Source organism: Malaya genurostris, chromosome 3 (genome assembly GCF_030247185.1).
Source record: "Malaya genurostris strain Urasoe2022 chromosome 3, Malgen_1.1, whole genome shotgun sequence".
NCBI classification, from domain to species: Eukaryota; Metazoa; Arthropoda; class Insecta; order Diptera; family Culicidae; genus Malaya; species Malaya genurostris.
Window position 1 is genome coordinate 215,861,901 of NC_080572.1, and position 19,682 is coordinate 215,881,582.

The window sequence follows — 19,682 nt, forward strand, 5'->3', positions numbered from 1 at the left end:
TGACTGCCATCACGACACTGAAGAAGATCAGTAAAGTGGTAAAAATATTTCTGATGAAATTGTACTGAACGTGAAAAATCTGACCGGTGACCGGTTTGTTGTTCTTGTTATTTGTCAGAATATTGATAATCAATATATAATTGAATCTAATTGGTTGATGGTTTCCAGATACAAAAACTTTGTGATTATAACCTTTGATGAATGCGAATTTTCGACATACTTGCCAAATATAAAACAACTGCTTTAGAACATTGACGTTATACAAGATTGAAAAACTTATTTTTTTAGAAAATAGCAGCTGGTCCTAGCTGGGTTTGATTACCAAGAGTATCAAAGTTATGAAAAAAGGAATATAATAATGGTGAAGGAATGCACGGCAATGTCAAATTTCTATCCATTATCAAAGTGCCATGGGAACTGGAAACGTCGCGCGATGATTAGAAAGTTCAAAGATAGTATTAAAAAAGTGATTAACTTTGCTCTCAATCATGCTCTGGCCCATGCTATCATATAATTACTCACCCCGGCAGATATGAGGCCGACTGTTGGAATGATAAAATGTGGTAAACAAAAAAAAAATCCTGACTCTATAAACAGAATATTCCAGTTGTGGCAGTTAATAATGCTGGGTTTTCTTTAAATGGAAATACATGTTGATTGTAAGTAATAGGTTTAAGATACTTCACAATTCTTTTTTATTTCCTCATTTTTTTACTTTTTCATAAATAGTAAAATGCTACTCAGCAAGGACATCGATGACAAACAAATCATAATCGGAAGGGGCCAAGTTTATAAATGTGGCGGTATGGCAAGAGTTAGAAATCATCTAAAAAAACAAACTTTCGCTTAGCGATTTTTCGCTTTTCCTGCTGTCTATCATTCAGCTCACGTGGAATCCATTTTCCTACCTTCTAAATCTTTACCATGGTGTATATATGATTTGTAATTTCTTGACGACTAACGTTCAACCTCTACGACTTTTGTTTTTGAGTTTGGGTATTGTGTTCGTTCAATAATCCTTGCAATTCGGTGTCTTCAAATTTGTTGAGCTGACCTGTGCGTTCTATGCATACAACAAAATCGAACCACTTTCGAATTGTTTAAACCAACGTTTACAAGTCGCGACCGATTGAGCAGGTTCCCGTAAGCTTCAACAAGAATTTGATGGGACACAGCAGCACTCTTTTTCTAAACAGTGCTTGACTTGGCAAGAATTTCGAAATGTTCAATTCACTAAATGTATATGACACTGGCTTCCAATTGACAAACCAGCAATTGGTTTTTCGAACGTGATGTGACAGCAAAACAAAACGTGTTCGTTTTGACAGTGACTCAATACCTAATTGCTTTTAGTCAACTGGCACACTTTGTGAGAACATAATGGCACAGTTTCAAATTTTTTCGGAAAATGTACCGTTTTTCTTTAAAAAAAATACAAGCGTTAGAGCCTTCAGCAGTTAAAAGTTCTATATGGAAGATCTATAATGTGATGTGATGTGAAGTGAAGCCACCATCAGTTCAAGGACTTGCCAGTGGATGCGGGTAGACTTACAGTAGCTCCGATATGACTCATCCATTCACCTTATTACTATAGCTGTAACCGAAAAGGGAACAAAAAGGATTGGGCGGATATGTAAGTAGAGTCACTTACTCGTATTCCGCGGGAATAAAATATGCTCTTCCAACCATAATATCCAGTACATTGATGAAGTATATCGCTATACATGCTTGAACCCGCCTGATGGTTTGTTTGAGAAGGGCGCGTCAGACTCATTTCAAGTTTCCTTCAAGTGACTTGGGCTGGCTATCCACAATCCCTTGTCCAGTCATCAATTCGTCCGATGCCCTGATGCTCCCTCCCCTTTACGCCCCCGTTCAAAATGTTTTATATTGATAAATACAATGAAACATAGTGTAAAGAAATTAATATAACATAAAATGATATAATAGATTACAAAATAATATATTTTAATTTAATATAATATAATACAATGTCATACAATATAATATAATATATTATAAAACAATATATAAAATAACAGTTAATGTAGAGTGTCAGTTGTGCTCTTCTATCTTCGCAATACTGCAGGAAGTAGAATATTTCTCTTCTAATAACAATAATAATATCCACATCTATAAAAATAATATATGTTATTATTATTGATGACAAATTAATAATAATAACAATAAATATAATAATGAAAATAATAATAAAAAACAATATAATATAGTACAATGAATTATATAATAAACAATAGAATGAATAAAATGAAATGTTGCGATATGCTATGATATTATATTACTTGAATTTATATGTCATTTCTCATCCTCTCATTCTGCCATCAACGCATTCCATCGACCAATTGTCACCACAGACACACGTGTAAGCATGAAACAGGAACCAGTGAGGACCAAGCTCACCTTGTGACGACCTTGATATTTAGGTAAAAGATTACTTTGAAAATGATAACTTATAAGGAAAACAAATTTATATTTTGCGCAGAGGTACGTAGTACTACTCATAATAAACCCAGTCGACGCCGTTCTGTTGACCAAATGTCATCATAGACACACGGGGAGACATGAGATAGGAACTTGTGAGGACTTAGTTATCTCACCATTTGACGACCTCTATATGGAAGATCTATAATAGAACAGAAACTGGAACAAACGTGTCCCCAGCAAGCCGTTCTAGTTTTATTTATTCGACCAGTTCTTCTGTCAAACGGTCTACGAGACCGTTCTATTTTTTTGTATATTTAAAACACGAGTAAAACACTGCTGGGGCTGCCAGTTTTTCTTGTTATAAAATTCAGATTTAAATTTTGTAACTGACATGAATTATGCATCTAGAACTAGAACACTTCTGAACATGCCCTTAGAGACCGTGTGAATTCGTCGGGAAAAAAGCTTTACCAATTGCAGGATTTTCTTTTTTACTTCAGTTATCAGATTTTCCACCGTTTTACACCTGGTTGCTTGGTTATTTTACTTTATTATTTTTTCATTCAACGAACAATTTTTCTGCAAAAATATTTTCTCATGATTTTACCACAAAATGAATTCTTATCTATGTCCATCTTGCTTCTGAGCTTCTTGTTTTTTCTTATTTCAAGTTATTGCTAGTCTTTAAATGTTACAGAAGCTAATAGCAGAGATAACATAGACCGGTATATTGAATAAATAGTAGGAAAATACTTGTTTGTTTTGTCACCTAGCTCCTCATAACCGTTAGGAGATGTATCACGTATCACACCAATTAACCATTGGTTAATAGTAATAACAGAGTGGATATAATGAACAATTACGACGCACGTGAAATCGGTTGACTTTTGTTTAGTAATTCAAAATGGTTTTTTATAATTTATAGAATACCTAATACACATACTTTATATGTTAAATAAAGCTTTCGGATGATTTCAATATGTCAAGTTAGATAATCAACTCTTTGTCTAAATCCTCTTCACTCGTTTATACTGTAAGGAGTTTATCGATAAGTAGTTAGCAACATTCAAACAGTTATTATTCTGAAATGGCTTAATTTTTTGCAGCGTGTTTTGCGGTGATATGTTTGATTACATGTCAATAACAGCAGCGCAATCGATTGGTTTCGGTACGGTTTATCGTTTCATTGATGAGTCGAATTGATCCAGAGACGCGAAAGAAAATTCTGCACACTTGGTGCTCAGAAAGTGGTGTCACGTACAACGAAATTGCAAAACGGGTGAAAGTGCACCACACCAGTGTCAAAAATATTATCGAGAAGTTCGGCAAGACCCTTTACATGAAGGATCAGGAAAAACCCATCGGCGTCGACGCGGGATTTGGCCAAGCAGTTCAACACAAGCATCAGGATGATTTAACGGATCAAAGTTCGGAACTCCCTGAAAACGTGCAAGAAACAGAAGGTGCCGAAAAAGTCCCTGGTACAGCAAGTTCAGGCCAAAACAAGAGCGCGAAAACTGTATAACCAGATTCTACAGAATAAAGACGGATGCATCCTGATCGACGACGAAACTTACGCCAAGGAAGACTCTCGAGCGCTGCCCGGACCGCAATATTATACGAAATCGATGTACCAGAAAGCATAAGGCTCCTCCTCTCTTCTGGCCGGATTTGACTTCAGCTCACTACGCCAACTCCGTTCTACAGTGGTTGTCAAAAAATAATGTACAATTCGTGGAAAAGGATATCAACCCACCGAACTGCCCGGATCTTCGGCCAATTGAAAGGTATTGGGCAATTGTCAAGCGGCACTCTCGGAAGGAAGGTGCAGTATCCCAAAACATGCAGGAGTTCAAAAAAACTGGACAGCTGCCACCAGGAAAGTCACAAAAGTAACTGTGCAGAATTCAATGAAGAATGTCAAGTCCAAAGTGCGAGCATTTCACAAAAACTAGGATTTTCTTCAATATAATCAGTGAAATGCATAAAAATGTAATTTTTTCTGCAATATATCGAAAACTGATGTCAAAATATGTTTTTTTTCGCTTTTTTATTCAATAATCAATGTTGCTAACTAATTTTCGATACACTCCTTAGTAATCAATCGTTGTTAGGAAATGGTAGCCGTGATAGAGTTTAAAATTATCTTTTAGTTTCTACGGAAAGAACTGTGGATCAAGACTTTCCGGGACTTCAGCATCGGATATTTTTGATGCGTTTACTCGGGAAGCCCATAAATCCATGACACTTGTGGAGTACGTAGTAGTACATATGGCCTCTAGCAACAAGTGTTGGACTAACATTCCTCCCCATTCGTTTCGACGATCTACGTTCGGGGTACTGATCAATGAGTTCTGGGGTTACCAGAAGATATACATTGAAGGATGATTTGCCAGTCCCAGGTCTGATCATCTAAAAATTCTATGTACAATTTCAGCTAATTCCGATCAGTAACGGATTAGTAATCAGGGGTAGTCACTCAAGCTCAAACATAATATACAAGCGTTAGATATGTAGGATTTGAAGTCGCTGTTATTCTAAGATAATCACTTACATCGGGCTTATTTCTTTTCTTAGATTCAGGAAGCACACCCATTTTTTCAGAATTATGAGAATATTCCTTGCGACAGAGAGTTATGAAATTTTGGAGGAATACACAATGCATTTCCGTTTTAGTCTTTGTTAAGACGTAGAGCCGTCTTGAGCTAGTTTCAAATATGATCAGTATCTATCGGGGAAGCAGATTGGAAAATTTATATGCGAATGCAATTATGCAATGACAACCGCGAAAATGCTACCGCAGAGAAGGGACTCGAACCCGCAGCTAACCTCTAACCGAAGAAATTGTTTTACCAATTAAACTACCCTGCATATAAATGCACATGAAGAGAAAGTCCAATTTACTACCGATGACATTGGGCCGTATGAATAAAATGTAGTGAAGTCTGTTGTTTGTAGTATCTTCTCAAAAACAAAGTCCACAGAGTATAACGCGGTTTGGTATGAATAAAAAACAAGTTCGAACATGTAGTTAATGCTACTTCCGAATTTAAGCATTTACTGCATACCGACACAGAGCCGGAAAAGCTGGCATAAGCATGCACAAAGCAAGAAACGTACTTACATCTGTAAAAATGCCACTTTTTTAATTTCTGTACTTCACTTTATCAGCAAACACACGAGTAGCAACCTCTAGAGCTACCTACTGAAAACTTGTAGTAAATACTACAGTTTGTAGCATGTTTTGACAGGAAAGTGATCCACACGGAGCATTTACTACCGAAATTCAAGCATGCTACGTTTTATTCATACGGCCCATTATAGTTATTTTCATACTGTTGCTAACTTGCCATTACCATATCCAAAGGGTTTCAGAGGCCAACTAGATTTTTGGGATACTTTTAATTTATTTAAATAAACAAATAAGATACGGGTTGGTCGTGTTCTAGTTTTTTTTATTTTACACAAAACAGTTAATTGTTTTTTTCTGAACAATTATTTTCCACAATAATGTTATAAACACAACACTTTTAATACACTCTTAATGTCTACTTGATAACACACAGTTTTTGTTTATCACATTCAGTTACAAAACATATTTTAATATGTACGGTAAGTATCACTAATGGACAAATTCTAAAATTTATTTCAGCATCTGAATCAAAATGTTCACAGAAAATAGAAAGAATGCTTATTATAATACATTTTTTCTGCACATTTTTCAACGCGTAAGATGAAAAGCTAATAAATAATTAAGTGGAATAGTTGTTGCTAGTTAAACATTAAATCGTATACTATTTCAAGCGCTATATCGCATATACTGGAATCGCTCAAAATTCTAAATATGGAAACCCTGATATTTTTTTTTGAAACCTGAACTGTTCATATTCGTATCTCAATAAAGTCTGCTCCCAGTAGCATTTTGTTTTAGTACACTTTAGTAAAAACATACATTGATTTTTTCATTTAGGTGTTTCGTTAAAACCCGCAAAAGGGGTGATTTATCGCTTTCATCACGATTTGATATCCACGTGCAAAAATACGTAAATGCTCCAGGTGAGGTATATACTGCACCATGCCTAGTAGTATTATATGGTAGTATAGTAAAAGTAATTAATTCACACAAAATATTAATTAGAATTATATGCTATATACAATGGATTAACAGTTTCATAGAACTTTGTCAATTGCAATTGCGCGTATGAAAATTGTAGTCATGATTTCGTTGTAAACTGTTTGTGTGGCGTTTATTTTTCAAGTTTTTTCAGTGACAGTTTAAGTTTCAAAACTTCTTGAAATTTTAAATCCAGTTACATTCCCAAATAGGTTTGATTATTGACGGATATTAATTACTTGCTAATAGATTTATTGAAACTCAGGGCTGCGCGCAGCTTCTTTCGAATCTTCGGTGAGGACCACCGTGATGCATTTCCCAAGGCTGCTAGCCCTCTGTGATCGTGAGTGGCCACTCCTTCGTCCATGTCATCCGCCTCGGTTTTAATTTCCATTTTCTATGTAAAAACGAAAGAAGAAAACAATAAACGGATCGTTATTCGTGACCTCCATCTTTCGATGTAGACACGTTATATATACCTGTACTATCAGTCTCAGTAATTGGTGCTGAACGTCTAATGCACTTCCCATCTCTCGTAGTTTTTTCTTCTGCTTTTCTAACTCGGTGACAATGTAGTCCTCGTGGCTATCTAGTACGAAATCAATACCTCCTGATGACAAATAAATCAAAATAAGTATCACATTTTAATGATTGTATGTGCTCACTCTCCTACCTTTGCAATCATCGGTAAATGGATTGCAAAACCACTTACGTAGAACCGAATCAAGGAATCCGAGTTTGCATTTCTTTTCGTTAGGATACTCAATCAGTTCCATCTTATCAACCATTTCGAGCCACATGTGCGGTAGTTTTCTCTCCAGTTCGGTGTGTAGAACAACCTGCATAGCCAGTCGCTTCAGCTGGGCATTCCGACGAACTGATTCGATGTCTCCAACCGCCAAACCGATCAGCAGGTTCATAAGCAAAATCGGCATCAGTATCATGAAGAGACCTACCACGAGTGGGGTTTCGAATCAATGAAAAATAGTTCATAGTAAGTTAGGTTGATGCGAGAACATGAACAAAATGGTTGACCTACTGAGTATCATGTATGAAGCAATGGGAAATGGAAGTTCCGAATTGTAGAATGGCTGCACATATGTTCCAAGAAAATCGATTTCTCCCAGCATCATCGAAAAGGTCCGCATTAGCGACATCGGAATCGAAGAAAAAGACAAATGGTTCGCCTGTGGGTTGATTATCTGCGAAAAGTTAACACAAGCAGTTATTTGATGGAAAATTTTGTAGTCTGTGGCGAGCAAGGCTTAATCAGTAGTTAAAGAAATAAACGTTAATTTTTATTTTAAATTCGTTTCACACGATCCATGTTCCTCCAAGCTTTACGAAGCTCATCTTAATATAGATGCTATAGAGACCAATCATTATAAATTTACCTTATCTAACAGCCAGTGTTGCGAACAATCAAAATTTCTAAAATCACTACTCAAATTTTACGCAAGTGATTCCCCGACAAAAAAAATCATCGATCAGAAAACTCACTGCAGAAAAGTTCAGTGTAGACTATTTGCAAACGCAATTCTCACAAAAACTGATTTCACACGGCAAAAGATCAGTTGTGAAAAGTTTACTAGCAAATTTAATATATTGAAGATTTTTGAGGAATAATTTTGCATAGCCGTTATATCTCAGCCCTTTGCAGAATTCAAGATGAATAAATTCGCCGATGAACAAAAGCTTAACCTTTCTGAAAATGTTCAATGCGCCTATGGTTGATAAGTTGATCAAGAGTGGTGATGAATTCGGAATTTATTCGGCAATACCGTAGTGGTGGAGTAATATCATCAATAATAGCAACAAATGCTGTAATTAATAACAGTTATAATGATGATAAAAATCAATCACAAACCATACTATGCAGCTGATTGAAAACTAGTAGCCAATTTATCTTGAACATCATACGCAGAAGTAACAGGAGCGCAGGCTTTTGCTACGCCAGTTCAAAGGCGTCATTAAAACGCAACGCCTGCTGTGTGTTTGAGACATGTTTTATTGTGGTTCATTCAAATAAAGCAGCGTAATCAATCAGCTGGAATTAAAACAGCCTTTTGTCGCTATAATCTCTATTTGGAATGTGGAAAACAATATTGTTGTTCATATTGACTACCCCACGTGCATCGAAAATATCGCAGTCATTATTTCTCAGTTGCGATTCAGTTTCAAATTTATTCAGTAGAGAATTTTTTATTAAAGAAAATATAATGATTAAGTCTTGCACGAATCACTTCGGAATCGAACTGAAGCGCAGTGGAAATTCAGCATCGAAATATTTTCGGACACTCTTCTCCTTTGATTGATTATTATCCAATCGTTTAAGGGACTCAAGTGGTTTCTAATCTTACTAGTTGAGGACTAACATATATCAATTCCGGAAACCGAGATACCGAGTTGTTTAATATTATGTTTTTTTTGTTAGTTTTTTATAACATTCTTTTCGTACATCCTAAACTTACCTTTGACAGCAATATGTAGAAAGCGAGTCCAAAGGCGATTATCAGAATAGAGAACACCGTCAGTACTTTAATGAGTGTCTGCAGAATTTCCAAAAACATGACAACGTAAATGCCAACCTAAAGAAACGAAACCAATAATAACATCAGATTTTATTTGAGTGTAAATGAATACGATCCTAAAAATTATATGAAATAAGACTATGTAAATGCTTCAGAGATGTTCCAAGATCCAACAACTACTTGGAGTATTGTCCTTAGGGACTACACTGCAGCAGTCTATGTATAGTTTTTTAATGCTGCTCATACTCGTAGGGCTACATACTGCTTACTTGTGTGCTTGGATCTTTTTTCGGCACATTCCCGGTTGTCCAAGAGTAGCTTATGTATAATTTTTCAATGATGTTCAAAGTCGTAGAGCTACAATTTCAGGTAATTTTTGGATGGCCTAGAGCAATCACAATTGTGGCATCACGAATATGGACCGATGGCTTAATATGGATTGATCGCATGTGGCATCACGAATATGGACCGAGAACGATAAGCTCGTAATGAACTTTGTTACACTGGTAGATCTTAAGGCCTGAACTTCAGGTAGTGTTTGGATGGATCATCGGTTACTTTGGTAGACTTTAAGGCTTTTTCCAAAAGGGTTTTGGATATGCAAGTTCTTCTACAGATCCTATCACAGTATGACAATTTTCTGTGAATAGTACTACGAGTACATACCGCACTCAATTGTCATATACAAGTTATTATATAAAATATTTACTTTCCGGATACTTTTCGGATGCCTACGATCTTAGTTAGATTCTTTGAAACTGAACAATTCATTAATGTACATTTCACAATATTCAATTCCCTGAAGCATGTTAGATTGTTTTGTATATTCATTATGCAAAAACCTTTGTTTACATTGACATCACGTAAATTAAATAAAAAATCGCGTTATTTCAAATAAAACGCGTAAAAAAGTCGCGTAAATTGAGGTTTCCACCTCAACTGCTGTCAAAGTGTTTATTTGACGGCAGTCTCGAACCTAGTTTTAACATCATTGAACTGAAAATCGAGTTAGTTTCAAATCTGATTCTTAATCGGGTTTGTTCACACCCCTGTTGCTAAGTGCGAATCCATAAGTAGGTTTTTTACCGTCACTGCTAATCTCAATCGGAAGAACACATTTTGACAGTTCAGCGGAACTGTTTGTAAACAGACTATTTTGTTTGTCTGTTGACAAACGGATGAGAACGTTCACGGTCCATATCGCCTAGAGTTTCAAGACATTTGTTAACGATTCGAAACGGTTTATTTCAGAGATTTATTAAATAAAAGTGACTAGTTGTGAAGTGTAAAGATGATTGTTTGAGATGTGTTCCTCGAGTTTGTTTAATCTTATTTGTAAACAGTACCGCTGAACTGTAAAGGATGGATTCTGGTTCATTTGGGATGTCACGATAAAAAAATCTAATTAGGTTATATACAAACATGACATAACCTCACAAAATGAACAGAATGAACTTTTTTTGAAAACCGCCGTTACAGTTTAAAAGTTTATCGGAGGTTCATCGTTTGTTTTTAAAAATTGCGAGTCGCCTCACACTAAACAGATTTATACAAATATCGCTCCTTGATGCTGGAAACGCATACAGGGCAAGCGTTTTAGCTCTTTTCATTGTGGAGCACGTTTTTAACAAGCACTTTTTGTCATTTTTCAATTTTTATTTTGCAGTCGCAAGCTAAACAAACCACCGACAGCTGTCAAAGATGAATTTGATTCATCGGGAGTTCATTTGTGTCGTCGTCGTGTAAAACCTAATACAGTTTCACGTAAAGTGTTTGTTTGAGGAAACTATCCTGGGTCAGTTTCAGTTTTCAGTGATATCAGTTTGCGTGCCATGAAATTATGTTGTACACTTATGTCGTTTTCGTTTGAGAAAACTGAAACTGACCCAGGGTACCTTCATCAAACAAACACTTCTCACGAAACTGCGTTGGGTTTGCACTTAGCAACGGGGGTTTGAGCAAACCCGATATAAGAATCAGGTTTAAAACTGACTCGATTTTCAGTTCAATGACGTTAAAATTAGGTTTGAAACTGCCGTCAAATGAACATTTTGACAGCAGTTAGGGTGGAAACTGGGTTAGGTTTGGCGTCAAGCGAATACGACACTATAAATCGGCTGAGCAGTCTGTATTACCGTGCCTGTATGGATGGATCCTAAACTGTCAAATTTGGATTTTTTAGTTCACTTCAAATTGAACAAAATGGAAATCTTCGAATTTTATTAAACAAAATGTATAAATTGAAGAATGTCTATCTGATAACTGGTTCTGGTTGGTAAAACTGTTTACAGTGACTACGAAATTATGAAGTTTTAATTCAACAAAATGTGATTCAAAGTTTAAAACTACTTGCTATGTTACTCAACCGAACGCTTAATACAGTCGTTCAACACTTACCTGATCGAATCGTTGCAGGAAAAGCAGAAGATTAAACCAGGACAGAAATACCGTTACCGAAGCAGCAGAGAAGTTTCCACTGTAGCATCGACCATCGTTGAACATCGGCCACACCATGATGAGTGCGGAAAAGTATAGAATCCACGAGATTAAGTTAATCGGCTCGATAAGGTAGTGCCACTTCTGCTGATATGCCTGTAGCATTTCGCGCAATGCATTGCAAACGATGTAAACAATAATACCAACTCCGGAAACCAGCGTAGTTGTTGTAATTGTCATGACCTCCTCTATCGTAGGTTGGGTGGAATTGTGGTAGGTAATGTATTGAAACGGTCTCGTTCTAGACATCAATGCTACTGGCACTGGCAGGACATGTTCATCACTAACGGCTTCGTGGGATGTCGTTTCCTGTGATTAGAGTAAGATCTTGAACTGAAATTCGAGACTCAATACCAAGCGAGGAAAATGGTTGACAAAAAAAGCGGCTACTTACGTTACTTGGAATGTGGGATGGTGGCGATCCGTTCCGCATAAGCTGGGAAGTGAAAAGCGTCACAAAGAAGAGGAACACACTATAGAACAAAAGGTTGGCAAGATGGAAATATTTGCCATACGAGTTCCACTTCATTTGCAAATATTTCTGGCTTAGTGGGTGGGCCAACAATTCGACACGTCCATGGGCGACCATTGCCTTTCGGGTATACAAAAAAAAGATGTTCTTCAATCACTGTTATAGGGTATATTATTCGATGATTTACAGTTGACATTAACACAATCTAATCGTAACGTAATGAGAACATTTAAAATTGAGCAATATTGAAGTATACTTTTTTCAATCTATTCATATGGCGTCAAAATAAAAATGCTTTAACATGTACGCTTTAGTGATCACAATCAAGATTCTTTCCATATCGTGCAGAAGTACTGTGAAATGTATTAATATAATATGACCTATATCAAGCTAACGCGAATTCAGTGCAAATATTGATGATAGTTCAGTAAAAGAATAAAATGTCGATCATTTAAGAGTTTGTTAGTAGCTACTCAAAACTTGCTTGTGTTTGGTAAAGTCTACGGATGCCCCGAAAGTTTGGACAGTTGCAAAAACTTCTTTTACAATCAATCTGCAAGATCGCGGTTGATATTCAGCTACAGAACTAAAAAGCCAGTAAAAGCGATGATGATGATGCCATTTTTGAAATTCAAATTTTCCGCCTCTCAGCCTATGATTCTGGTATTCATATCCAAATATTTATTTATTTATTTATTTATTAATATATATTTTAATCAACAGACAAACTAAAGTTCTAATGATTATTTCTAAGAATATTCAAAAAAATCGCTTTTATTCTGCTACAAGGAAAATGGAAATCGAATCCCATAGATACGCCATTGAAGGTTCGCTGCAATCCAATAACGGCACCTTGAGGAGGTTGTTGTTGCGAAGAACTCTAGAACGAACATTGATGTTGATTTGATTAAGTAATGCAGGGCAATCAATATTGATCGTCAAAATGTCGGCAATTATTATTTTTTTGTTTTGATTATAGAGGTTTTAACCTTAAGGTCATTCGCCTCTTCGGACCAGAAAAACTTTCTGACCCTATGTGCGGGGTTGGGAATCGAACTCAGGCGGGCTGCGTGAAAGGTATCGACTTACCCATCACGCTGTCGGCAATTAGCATTGCACGGAACAGATCTCGACGTACTTGCAGAGTATCGAGTTCGATAAGCATCCCACGGCTTTCATAACTAGGCAGCTGGTGAGGGTTATTCCAGGGCAAACGACGAATAGCGAAACGAGCGAATCTGCGCTGTATTGATTCAAGTCTTAAAGTTCCATTATGAAGTGAGGGTTCCATACTGACGAACAATATTCGAGTGTTGACCGTACAAGCGATCAGTAGAGAGATTTCAAACAGTATATATCTGTGAAGTGCTTAGCGGTTCTCATGACAAATCCTAGACAACGAGAAGCCTTTGCCACCATGTACGAAATATGCTGCTTGTGGAATACCAGAAAAAGCAAAAAACTCCTTGGAAACATTTTCATTTGGCAATTGTGATAGCGTGATTAATTTTATCAAAAGCAGCAGAGAGATCCATGTAGACAACGTCCGTTTGATGACCTTTAGACATAGCATCCGTTATAAACGTCGTGAAAGTTAGTAGGTTAGTGGCCGTTGAGCGTTTCGGCATGAACCCGTGTTAAGTTTCAACGATGTTCTGCTTGCAGTGATTAAAAATAGGCTCCAGTCGATGTGGCTCCTATATACAAAAAGAAGACAAGAAGAACAGTAATTGTCGATGCTCTTCTTGTCTCCTTTTTGTACACAGGAAACATATAAGCAGATTTCCAAATATCAGGAAATACTCCAGTCATGAGTGACAGTCGGAACAGAAGACATAGAGGTACAATAATACCACTAGAGCATCGCTTCAAAATAACTGCCGGGATACCGTCGGGTCCAGCAGAGTTTGAAATATGATGCAATAGAATTATATCTGATCTTCAGATCTTTAATTTGAATCATCATCTGCAAAAACTCGACTTCAGTGCGTATATTTCAATTTTTGGCACATATCACTCTGTAAATTCGGAACGGAAGTCAATAGTGCATAGAACGACCGAAATTAGCACAGCGCCTAATTCGTATTACTGTTTTTGAATTAGTTGATTTTAACAACAAAATTTCCAAAATAACTATAAAATTAGTTAAAATTGAGAATTTACTTTGCTGAAAAAAATTCTTATTTTTAGAGAATGTGTTTAGTTGGCGAATATACTGGACACAAACCAGCAATATTTCAACCCAACGCGAAATTCTCATTGACAACTAATTTTGTTATTAAAATCAGAAATTTTTTTTCTATTTATCTATCACCATCATTACTGAAGGACAGCACAAAGGAAACAAAAATGAAATGGGTTTTATTAACAAGTTTATTAGCCAAAAACTCATGAGAAGTGTCAGAGCAAAACAATCCATTAAAAAGCTAAAAAAGACAGTCTTATTGAAACTGCTTGCAAATTGTTTAGATGTTTTAGCATGTGTTAATATATATCCATATATAAATTTCTAAGCCGATTTGTAAAAACGACATACACTCTTAGTGGAAAGTGTAAGAAATGACAGCACGTTTAATTGGTGAATTCAACTAAAAAAATACCCATTTCAACAAATGTTTTAGTATTATTAAGGGAATAGGAATTAGAAAATCTAAATTAGCAAAAGTAAGATTTTTTTAGTTGTCTCGAAAAATAACTAACTAATTTTTTCGCCAAAATGCTGATTTCGATCTTTCCGTGTGTTATACAACTTTAGTTTGAATCTGAGATTGTGAAAGTCCCATCTCCAAGAAAATCAAGCGCAATTTTTTATTTTTTTTCTTTTTGCGATATTCTCCTAACCAGAGATCATTTTTTTGTAGAAACAGACAATGAAAATTATAGAATGATAGTACTCAAGGGAGAGCAAGGATGTGAAAATATAGAACGGAAAAGTGAGACGTGACAGAGGGTCATTTAAGCAAGCAGAAATCTTCTAGTAACTTAACTTTTACCTTCTACCAGAGGCCGGTTCGGATAGTAAATGGTAAAAGACCTTTATCACTACTTTCCGACATACCAGAGACTTGGGTGATTCGCATTGTTCAGATGCCTAAGCCCAACTCCTCTGGTAGAAGGTAAAAGTTAAGTTACTAGAAGATTTCTGCTTGCTTAAATGACCCTCTGTCACGTCTCACTTTTCCGTTCTATATTTTCCCATCCTTGCTCTCCCTTGAGTACTATCATTCTATAATTTTCATTGTCTGTTTCTACAAAAAAAATGATCTCTGGTTAGGAGAATATCGCAAAAAGAAAAAAGAAAAATTGACTACTAAACTTAGTCGTTAAAAAAGAAAAAGAGCAATTTTTTATTATCTTCACAAAAACATTTTGAGATATCGACGGGTTGAGTCGAATGGTATATGCCTCTGTTTTTACAGGGATCGCGTAACCTTTATTTATAAGTAAGGTAAAAACGGAGACAACGCAAATTCTCTTTTTAAAAATTGTTATGTGTATGATAAATTTCCATCCAAGACAGTAAATATTTTACTATTCTTGTTAATAACGTTTGCATTAAAAAAAAAACAAAAATTGTCGATTTTCCATGGGTTTATCTTCACCCGCACTGACGAAACTATCCATGCAGCATTAATCATAGTAACCCATGAGTCAGCGGACAAAATTTGACAGCTCTATTAGTCGAACTCTAATCGTGATGGCAAAAACAGGGCTGACATTATGCATCTCGAATCGAGTTGCTCGAAACGATTATTTTTGAAGTCGATTCGACTGAACTGAGGCATTACGTATCGCTTTCGACCTCGTGATCGAGATCCTAACAATGTGGTACAAGATTTCGACTGACGCTGCTCGAACTGTCATAACCAGAGATGCCATTTATACAGATTTATCTGTATTATACAGATTTTTACATGCGCATACAGATTTAATATAAAGTACAAATTTCTTACAGATTTCTTAAATTTAATACAGATTTATACAGATTTCCCCAAAAGTATTATGGAAAAAATTAAACCATCTATTAGTATTTGAGCTATCTATTAGTATTTGATTGCAATGACGAGATAAACGTTTAGAAATCAACGTACAAATCACTTTTTAAAATATATATTTTTTGTGCAGATATTTAATGAAGCACACTGAAATCCATTTATATTAAAATTTGTAACTAAATTGAACTTAAAAGTTAGTTAGTCATGAAACATTATTGCCAGACTGACAGTTGTATTTCCTGACTCGACGTTGCATATTGGGTTTTGGAAATCCATCTCAACTTATGAAGTGAACATTTTCAAATTAGACAAGTATATAGCACCATAATTCAATTGTTGTTGATAGGAAAAAACTATAAAATTTCGTCGATGAATATAATATAAGATATGAAATTTAATCTACCACTCTATAGCCATAATCTATTGGAAAAACACCTTTTAACATAATTGTATTGTAGAAATTTCATTTTATTAGCGAATACAGATAAATACAGATATTTTATATGAATCAATACAGTTTTTCTATGAAAATATCTGGCATCTCTGGTCATAACATACCATATACATTGCAATCATGAAAAAAATTAAACTGAATTATTGTTCGAGTATTTTCGATTACATTTATTCAGTTCAAGTACTGAAAAGAATTCAACTGTTTGTAATACTGCGGTTTTAAGTTGCCGCACGAAATTAACATGAACACATTTCTGAAATTTAAATCAAGAAGCAGATTCGTTTCCACTCCATTTGAAAACGTAAAGAATTTTTTCAATCGTGTTCTTGTACACAATTTATCGATGAACTTTTGAAATTATAATTAAAAAAAATCTGTATTTTTCATGTATTGTTTCAAGTCTAACACAATTTACGTCATCCATATGTGTAGTTTTATTCAAAGGTTTTTAGGTTTTGCTGCTTTCTTTGTAGTATTTTATCATATTTATTAGGAGATATTGCTTTAGCTAATATACCAGGAGCAACCCATTCTTTGTAGTCTTCATAATCTATTTAGGTACTATTGAAGAGTCAAATACACGCTAATAGCACGAGATTGTGATGCTTTTGGAATATTCTAAATACTTTCAAGGTGTTTGGACAAATTTTTCAATTTACTTGAGTTAGATATATGGGTAAAAACATTATTTGCTCATTGTTATCGAGCGAATAAGCTTTTTCCTACAATCCGTTTGAGCGACGTTTTCATTCCACAGGATATTATTACAAACTACAGTTACTGGGCATAGATTAGTTTCGACTTACTTTTGTTATTTTAAGTAAACACCACGCAGCTTTCAATTAATATGCTTTCTAAACAGTTCGACTTGTACATAATATGCCAAACACACAAAATATATATAACGATATACAAAACAATGCATGAAAATAAAGATTATCAATACTAAATAAAAAAGAAACGTATTCGAAAACTCATAGTCGATAGTAATAAGGCTTTCGACCATTTCTTATCGAGTTGAGTCGTTTACGAGCTAGATTGTTTTGGTTCCATAATGCCAAAACTTCTCGATAATCTAATACTTCTTCGAGTGAAGTCGAACGAAGCTCGATGATCGACTTCGAATCGAGAACCATAATACGAAACGTGGTCGATTCGATAAAATTTCAGTCGAATCGAGATACATAATGCCACCCCAGGGCAGCAACTCCGTACAGAAGTGTGCGCGTTCAAAGAATGGCACCCCGTCGTGTCGAAACTGGCACTGTCACAGAACAACCGAAGCATCGAAGAAAGTCCGGTTCCGTACGGCCGATGACCCTGGTCAATCCAATTTTCCCCGCGAATCGCGATGTGGCGATAGTGATGGACAACGAGACCGAGTTTCACCCTGAATGGCAACGACTGGCTGGGCACTTCGTATTTTATATCCCCCACGAAGGAAAGGAAGTTCCGAGGTGAAGTTCATTTCACACACCAAGTTCCCCAAGAAGGTGCTGCTGTGACTGACAATCAGCGAGAAGGGGATGTGAAAGTCGTTCTGCTTTCGCTCCGAACTGGCCGTGAACGGGAAAATTTATAGTACGAAATGCCTGCCAGAAGTTGTGGTGTTCATTAGGAAATACCATAAGGACGAAGACTCGGTGTTCTAGCCGGATCTGGCGTCGGTCCACTACTCGAAGCGATCTTTGGAGGAGATGGAGCGTCTGAATAAAAAATCGATGTGGTACTAAGTCGGCGAATACGCCCAACGTCCTCCAGTTGCATCCAATCGAGAAATTCTGGGCCAACCTTAAATATAAGATCAACTCCAACAATTTTGTCGCGATAACTGAGGAGGAATTGATGAATAAAACGAAGAAAGAACTCACAAACATGCCTACACGCATGTTTTCGTCCGCCATGGCGATTGTTCCAGTTAACTTCCGAAGTGCCGCTCGCAATGGTGTAGATTTTTTTGCAAGTAACCTTAATTAATTATCTTCCATGGAAAATTTATCAAAAGCAATTTTAAGCACCATCCGAAAAATGTCATTTTTTTAAAGTGCAAACGTTGCTATTCGTGTAAAACCTATTACATGATATAAAGTGGTTACGAAAGTAGTTTCTTTGTGTACCCTGATTTTCCTCTGAAGCTGAAAATCAGTGCTGGGTCGCTGTAGCTAAGAGAGAAAGTGCGAAACTAATATGATAAGACCAAGGTGTGGGAATTTATCCTAGGAGTGGAGATTGAATTAATCAACATTGCTGAAACATAGCTAATGTATGTTTATTTATTTCCTGAGAGGTTTTAAAATACATCCAAACCTCAATTTACGAACACTTTTTTTACGTTGCCTCTTTTTACGTAACACTTTTTAAGAACTAAATCTCAAATAACGTAAATATTTTTTACGAACCTACTTATATTCCATGAAAACTACTAAAATATGGGTATTTTCGGAACGGATTTGATCAATAAGTGCCGGAAAACAATGATTAGAGTCGTTCCAAAATCCAAGATAGCAATTTCCGGTTTATTGATACTCCTTGAAAACCCACCTTGATTAAAGTTAAGATTCCAATTTCAAATTACTTACTCACTTTTCTCAGAGAGGGAGAGGTGAATTAAGAAGCTGGTAGTTTTAAGATTTCATAATGAACAAAAACACATATATGAGAAATATGCACCGTCACTACACTGATTTGTTGCTTAAAATAAGTTTTCCTAGTTTGCATTTGTTTGAACTTAGCTTGATATAGGCGATAAACACAACACAAATTTACTAGTTTGATAGATGGTTAGGTAAAGTGCGTGACATTTATCTTTATATCTGAATTGGGAATGATTAATGAAATATTATGCAAATCATATTGTAGATTAACAACCCCTTTCATGTTGATGGTTATCACTTAGCTCACTAATGTAGGAAACTAGAAGAACATAAAATAGAAGCATATATTTATGTTTGCACGATGAACACACACACAAGACACAAACGAGCAACGCCGTTCACTCACATTCACCACACACAAAGGTTGCGGGCGCCATTTCGGATCGTTGAGTTTTTTTCGCATTTTGGCCACCTCTTCCTGGGATTTTTGGTGAACATGAAAGGAATATTTGATCTGCCATGTGCCAAATGCGTTGAACCGGAAATTAAATGAAAATAATAAACAATAAAAAGCTGGGAAC

At 35.9% G+C, this 19,682-nt stretch overlaps 1 protein-coding gene across 4 annotated transcripts in view; it reads right to left on the reverse strand.

Annotated features, from left to right (window-relative positions):
* Nucleotides 1-5,919: 5,919 nt before the first annotated feature.
* The window catches only part of LOC131435706 (transient receptor potential cation channel subfamily A member 1), a 48,423-nt gene continuing 34,660 nt past the window's right edge, over nt 5,920-19,682 (reverse strand). For 2 of the 4 annotated variants that reach the window (XM_058603858.1, XM_058603861.1), the window contains exons 8-15: nt 19,508-19,615; nt 11,981-12,178; nt 11,488-11,895; nt 9,031-9,147; nt 7,599-7,761; nt 7,233-7,511; nt 7,039-7,169; nt 5,920-6,956 (exon numbers count right to left, since the gene is read on the reverse strand). In XM_058603858.1, the coding sequence (XP_058459841.1) occupies nt 6,795-6,956; nt 7,039-7,169; nt 7,233-7,511; nt 7,599-7,761; nt 9,031-9,147; nt 11,488-11,895; nt 11,981-12,178; nt 19,508-19,615 (1,566 nt within the window). In that variant the 3' untranslated portion in view covers nt 5,920-6,794. The remainder of the gene's footprint in view (nt 6,957-7,038; nt 7,170-7,232; nt 7,512-7,598; nt 7,762-9,030; nt 9,148-11,487; nt 11,896-11,980; nt 12,179-19,507; nt 19,616-19,682) is intronic. The other 2 variants (XM_058603857.1, XM_058603860.1) reach the window with 1 other exon arrangement.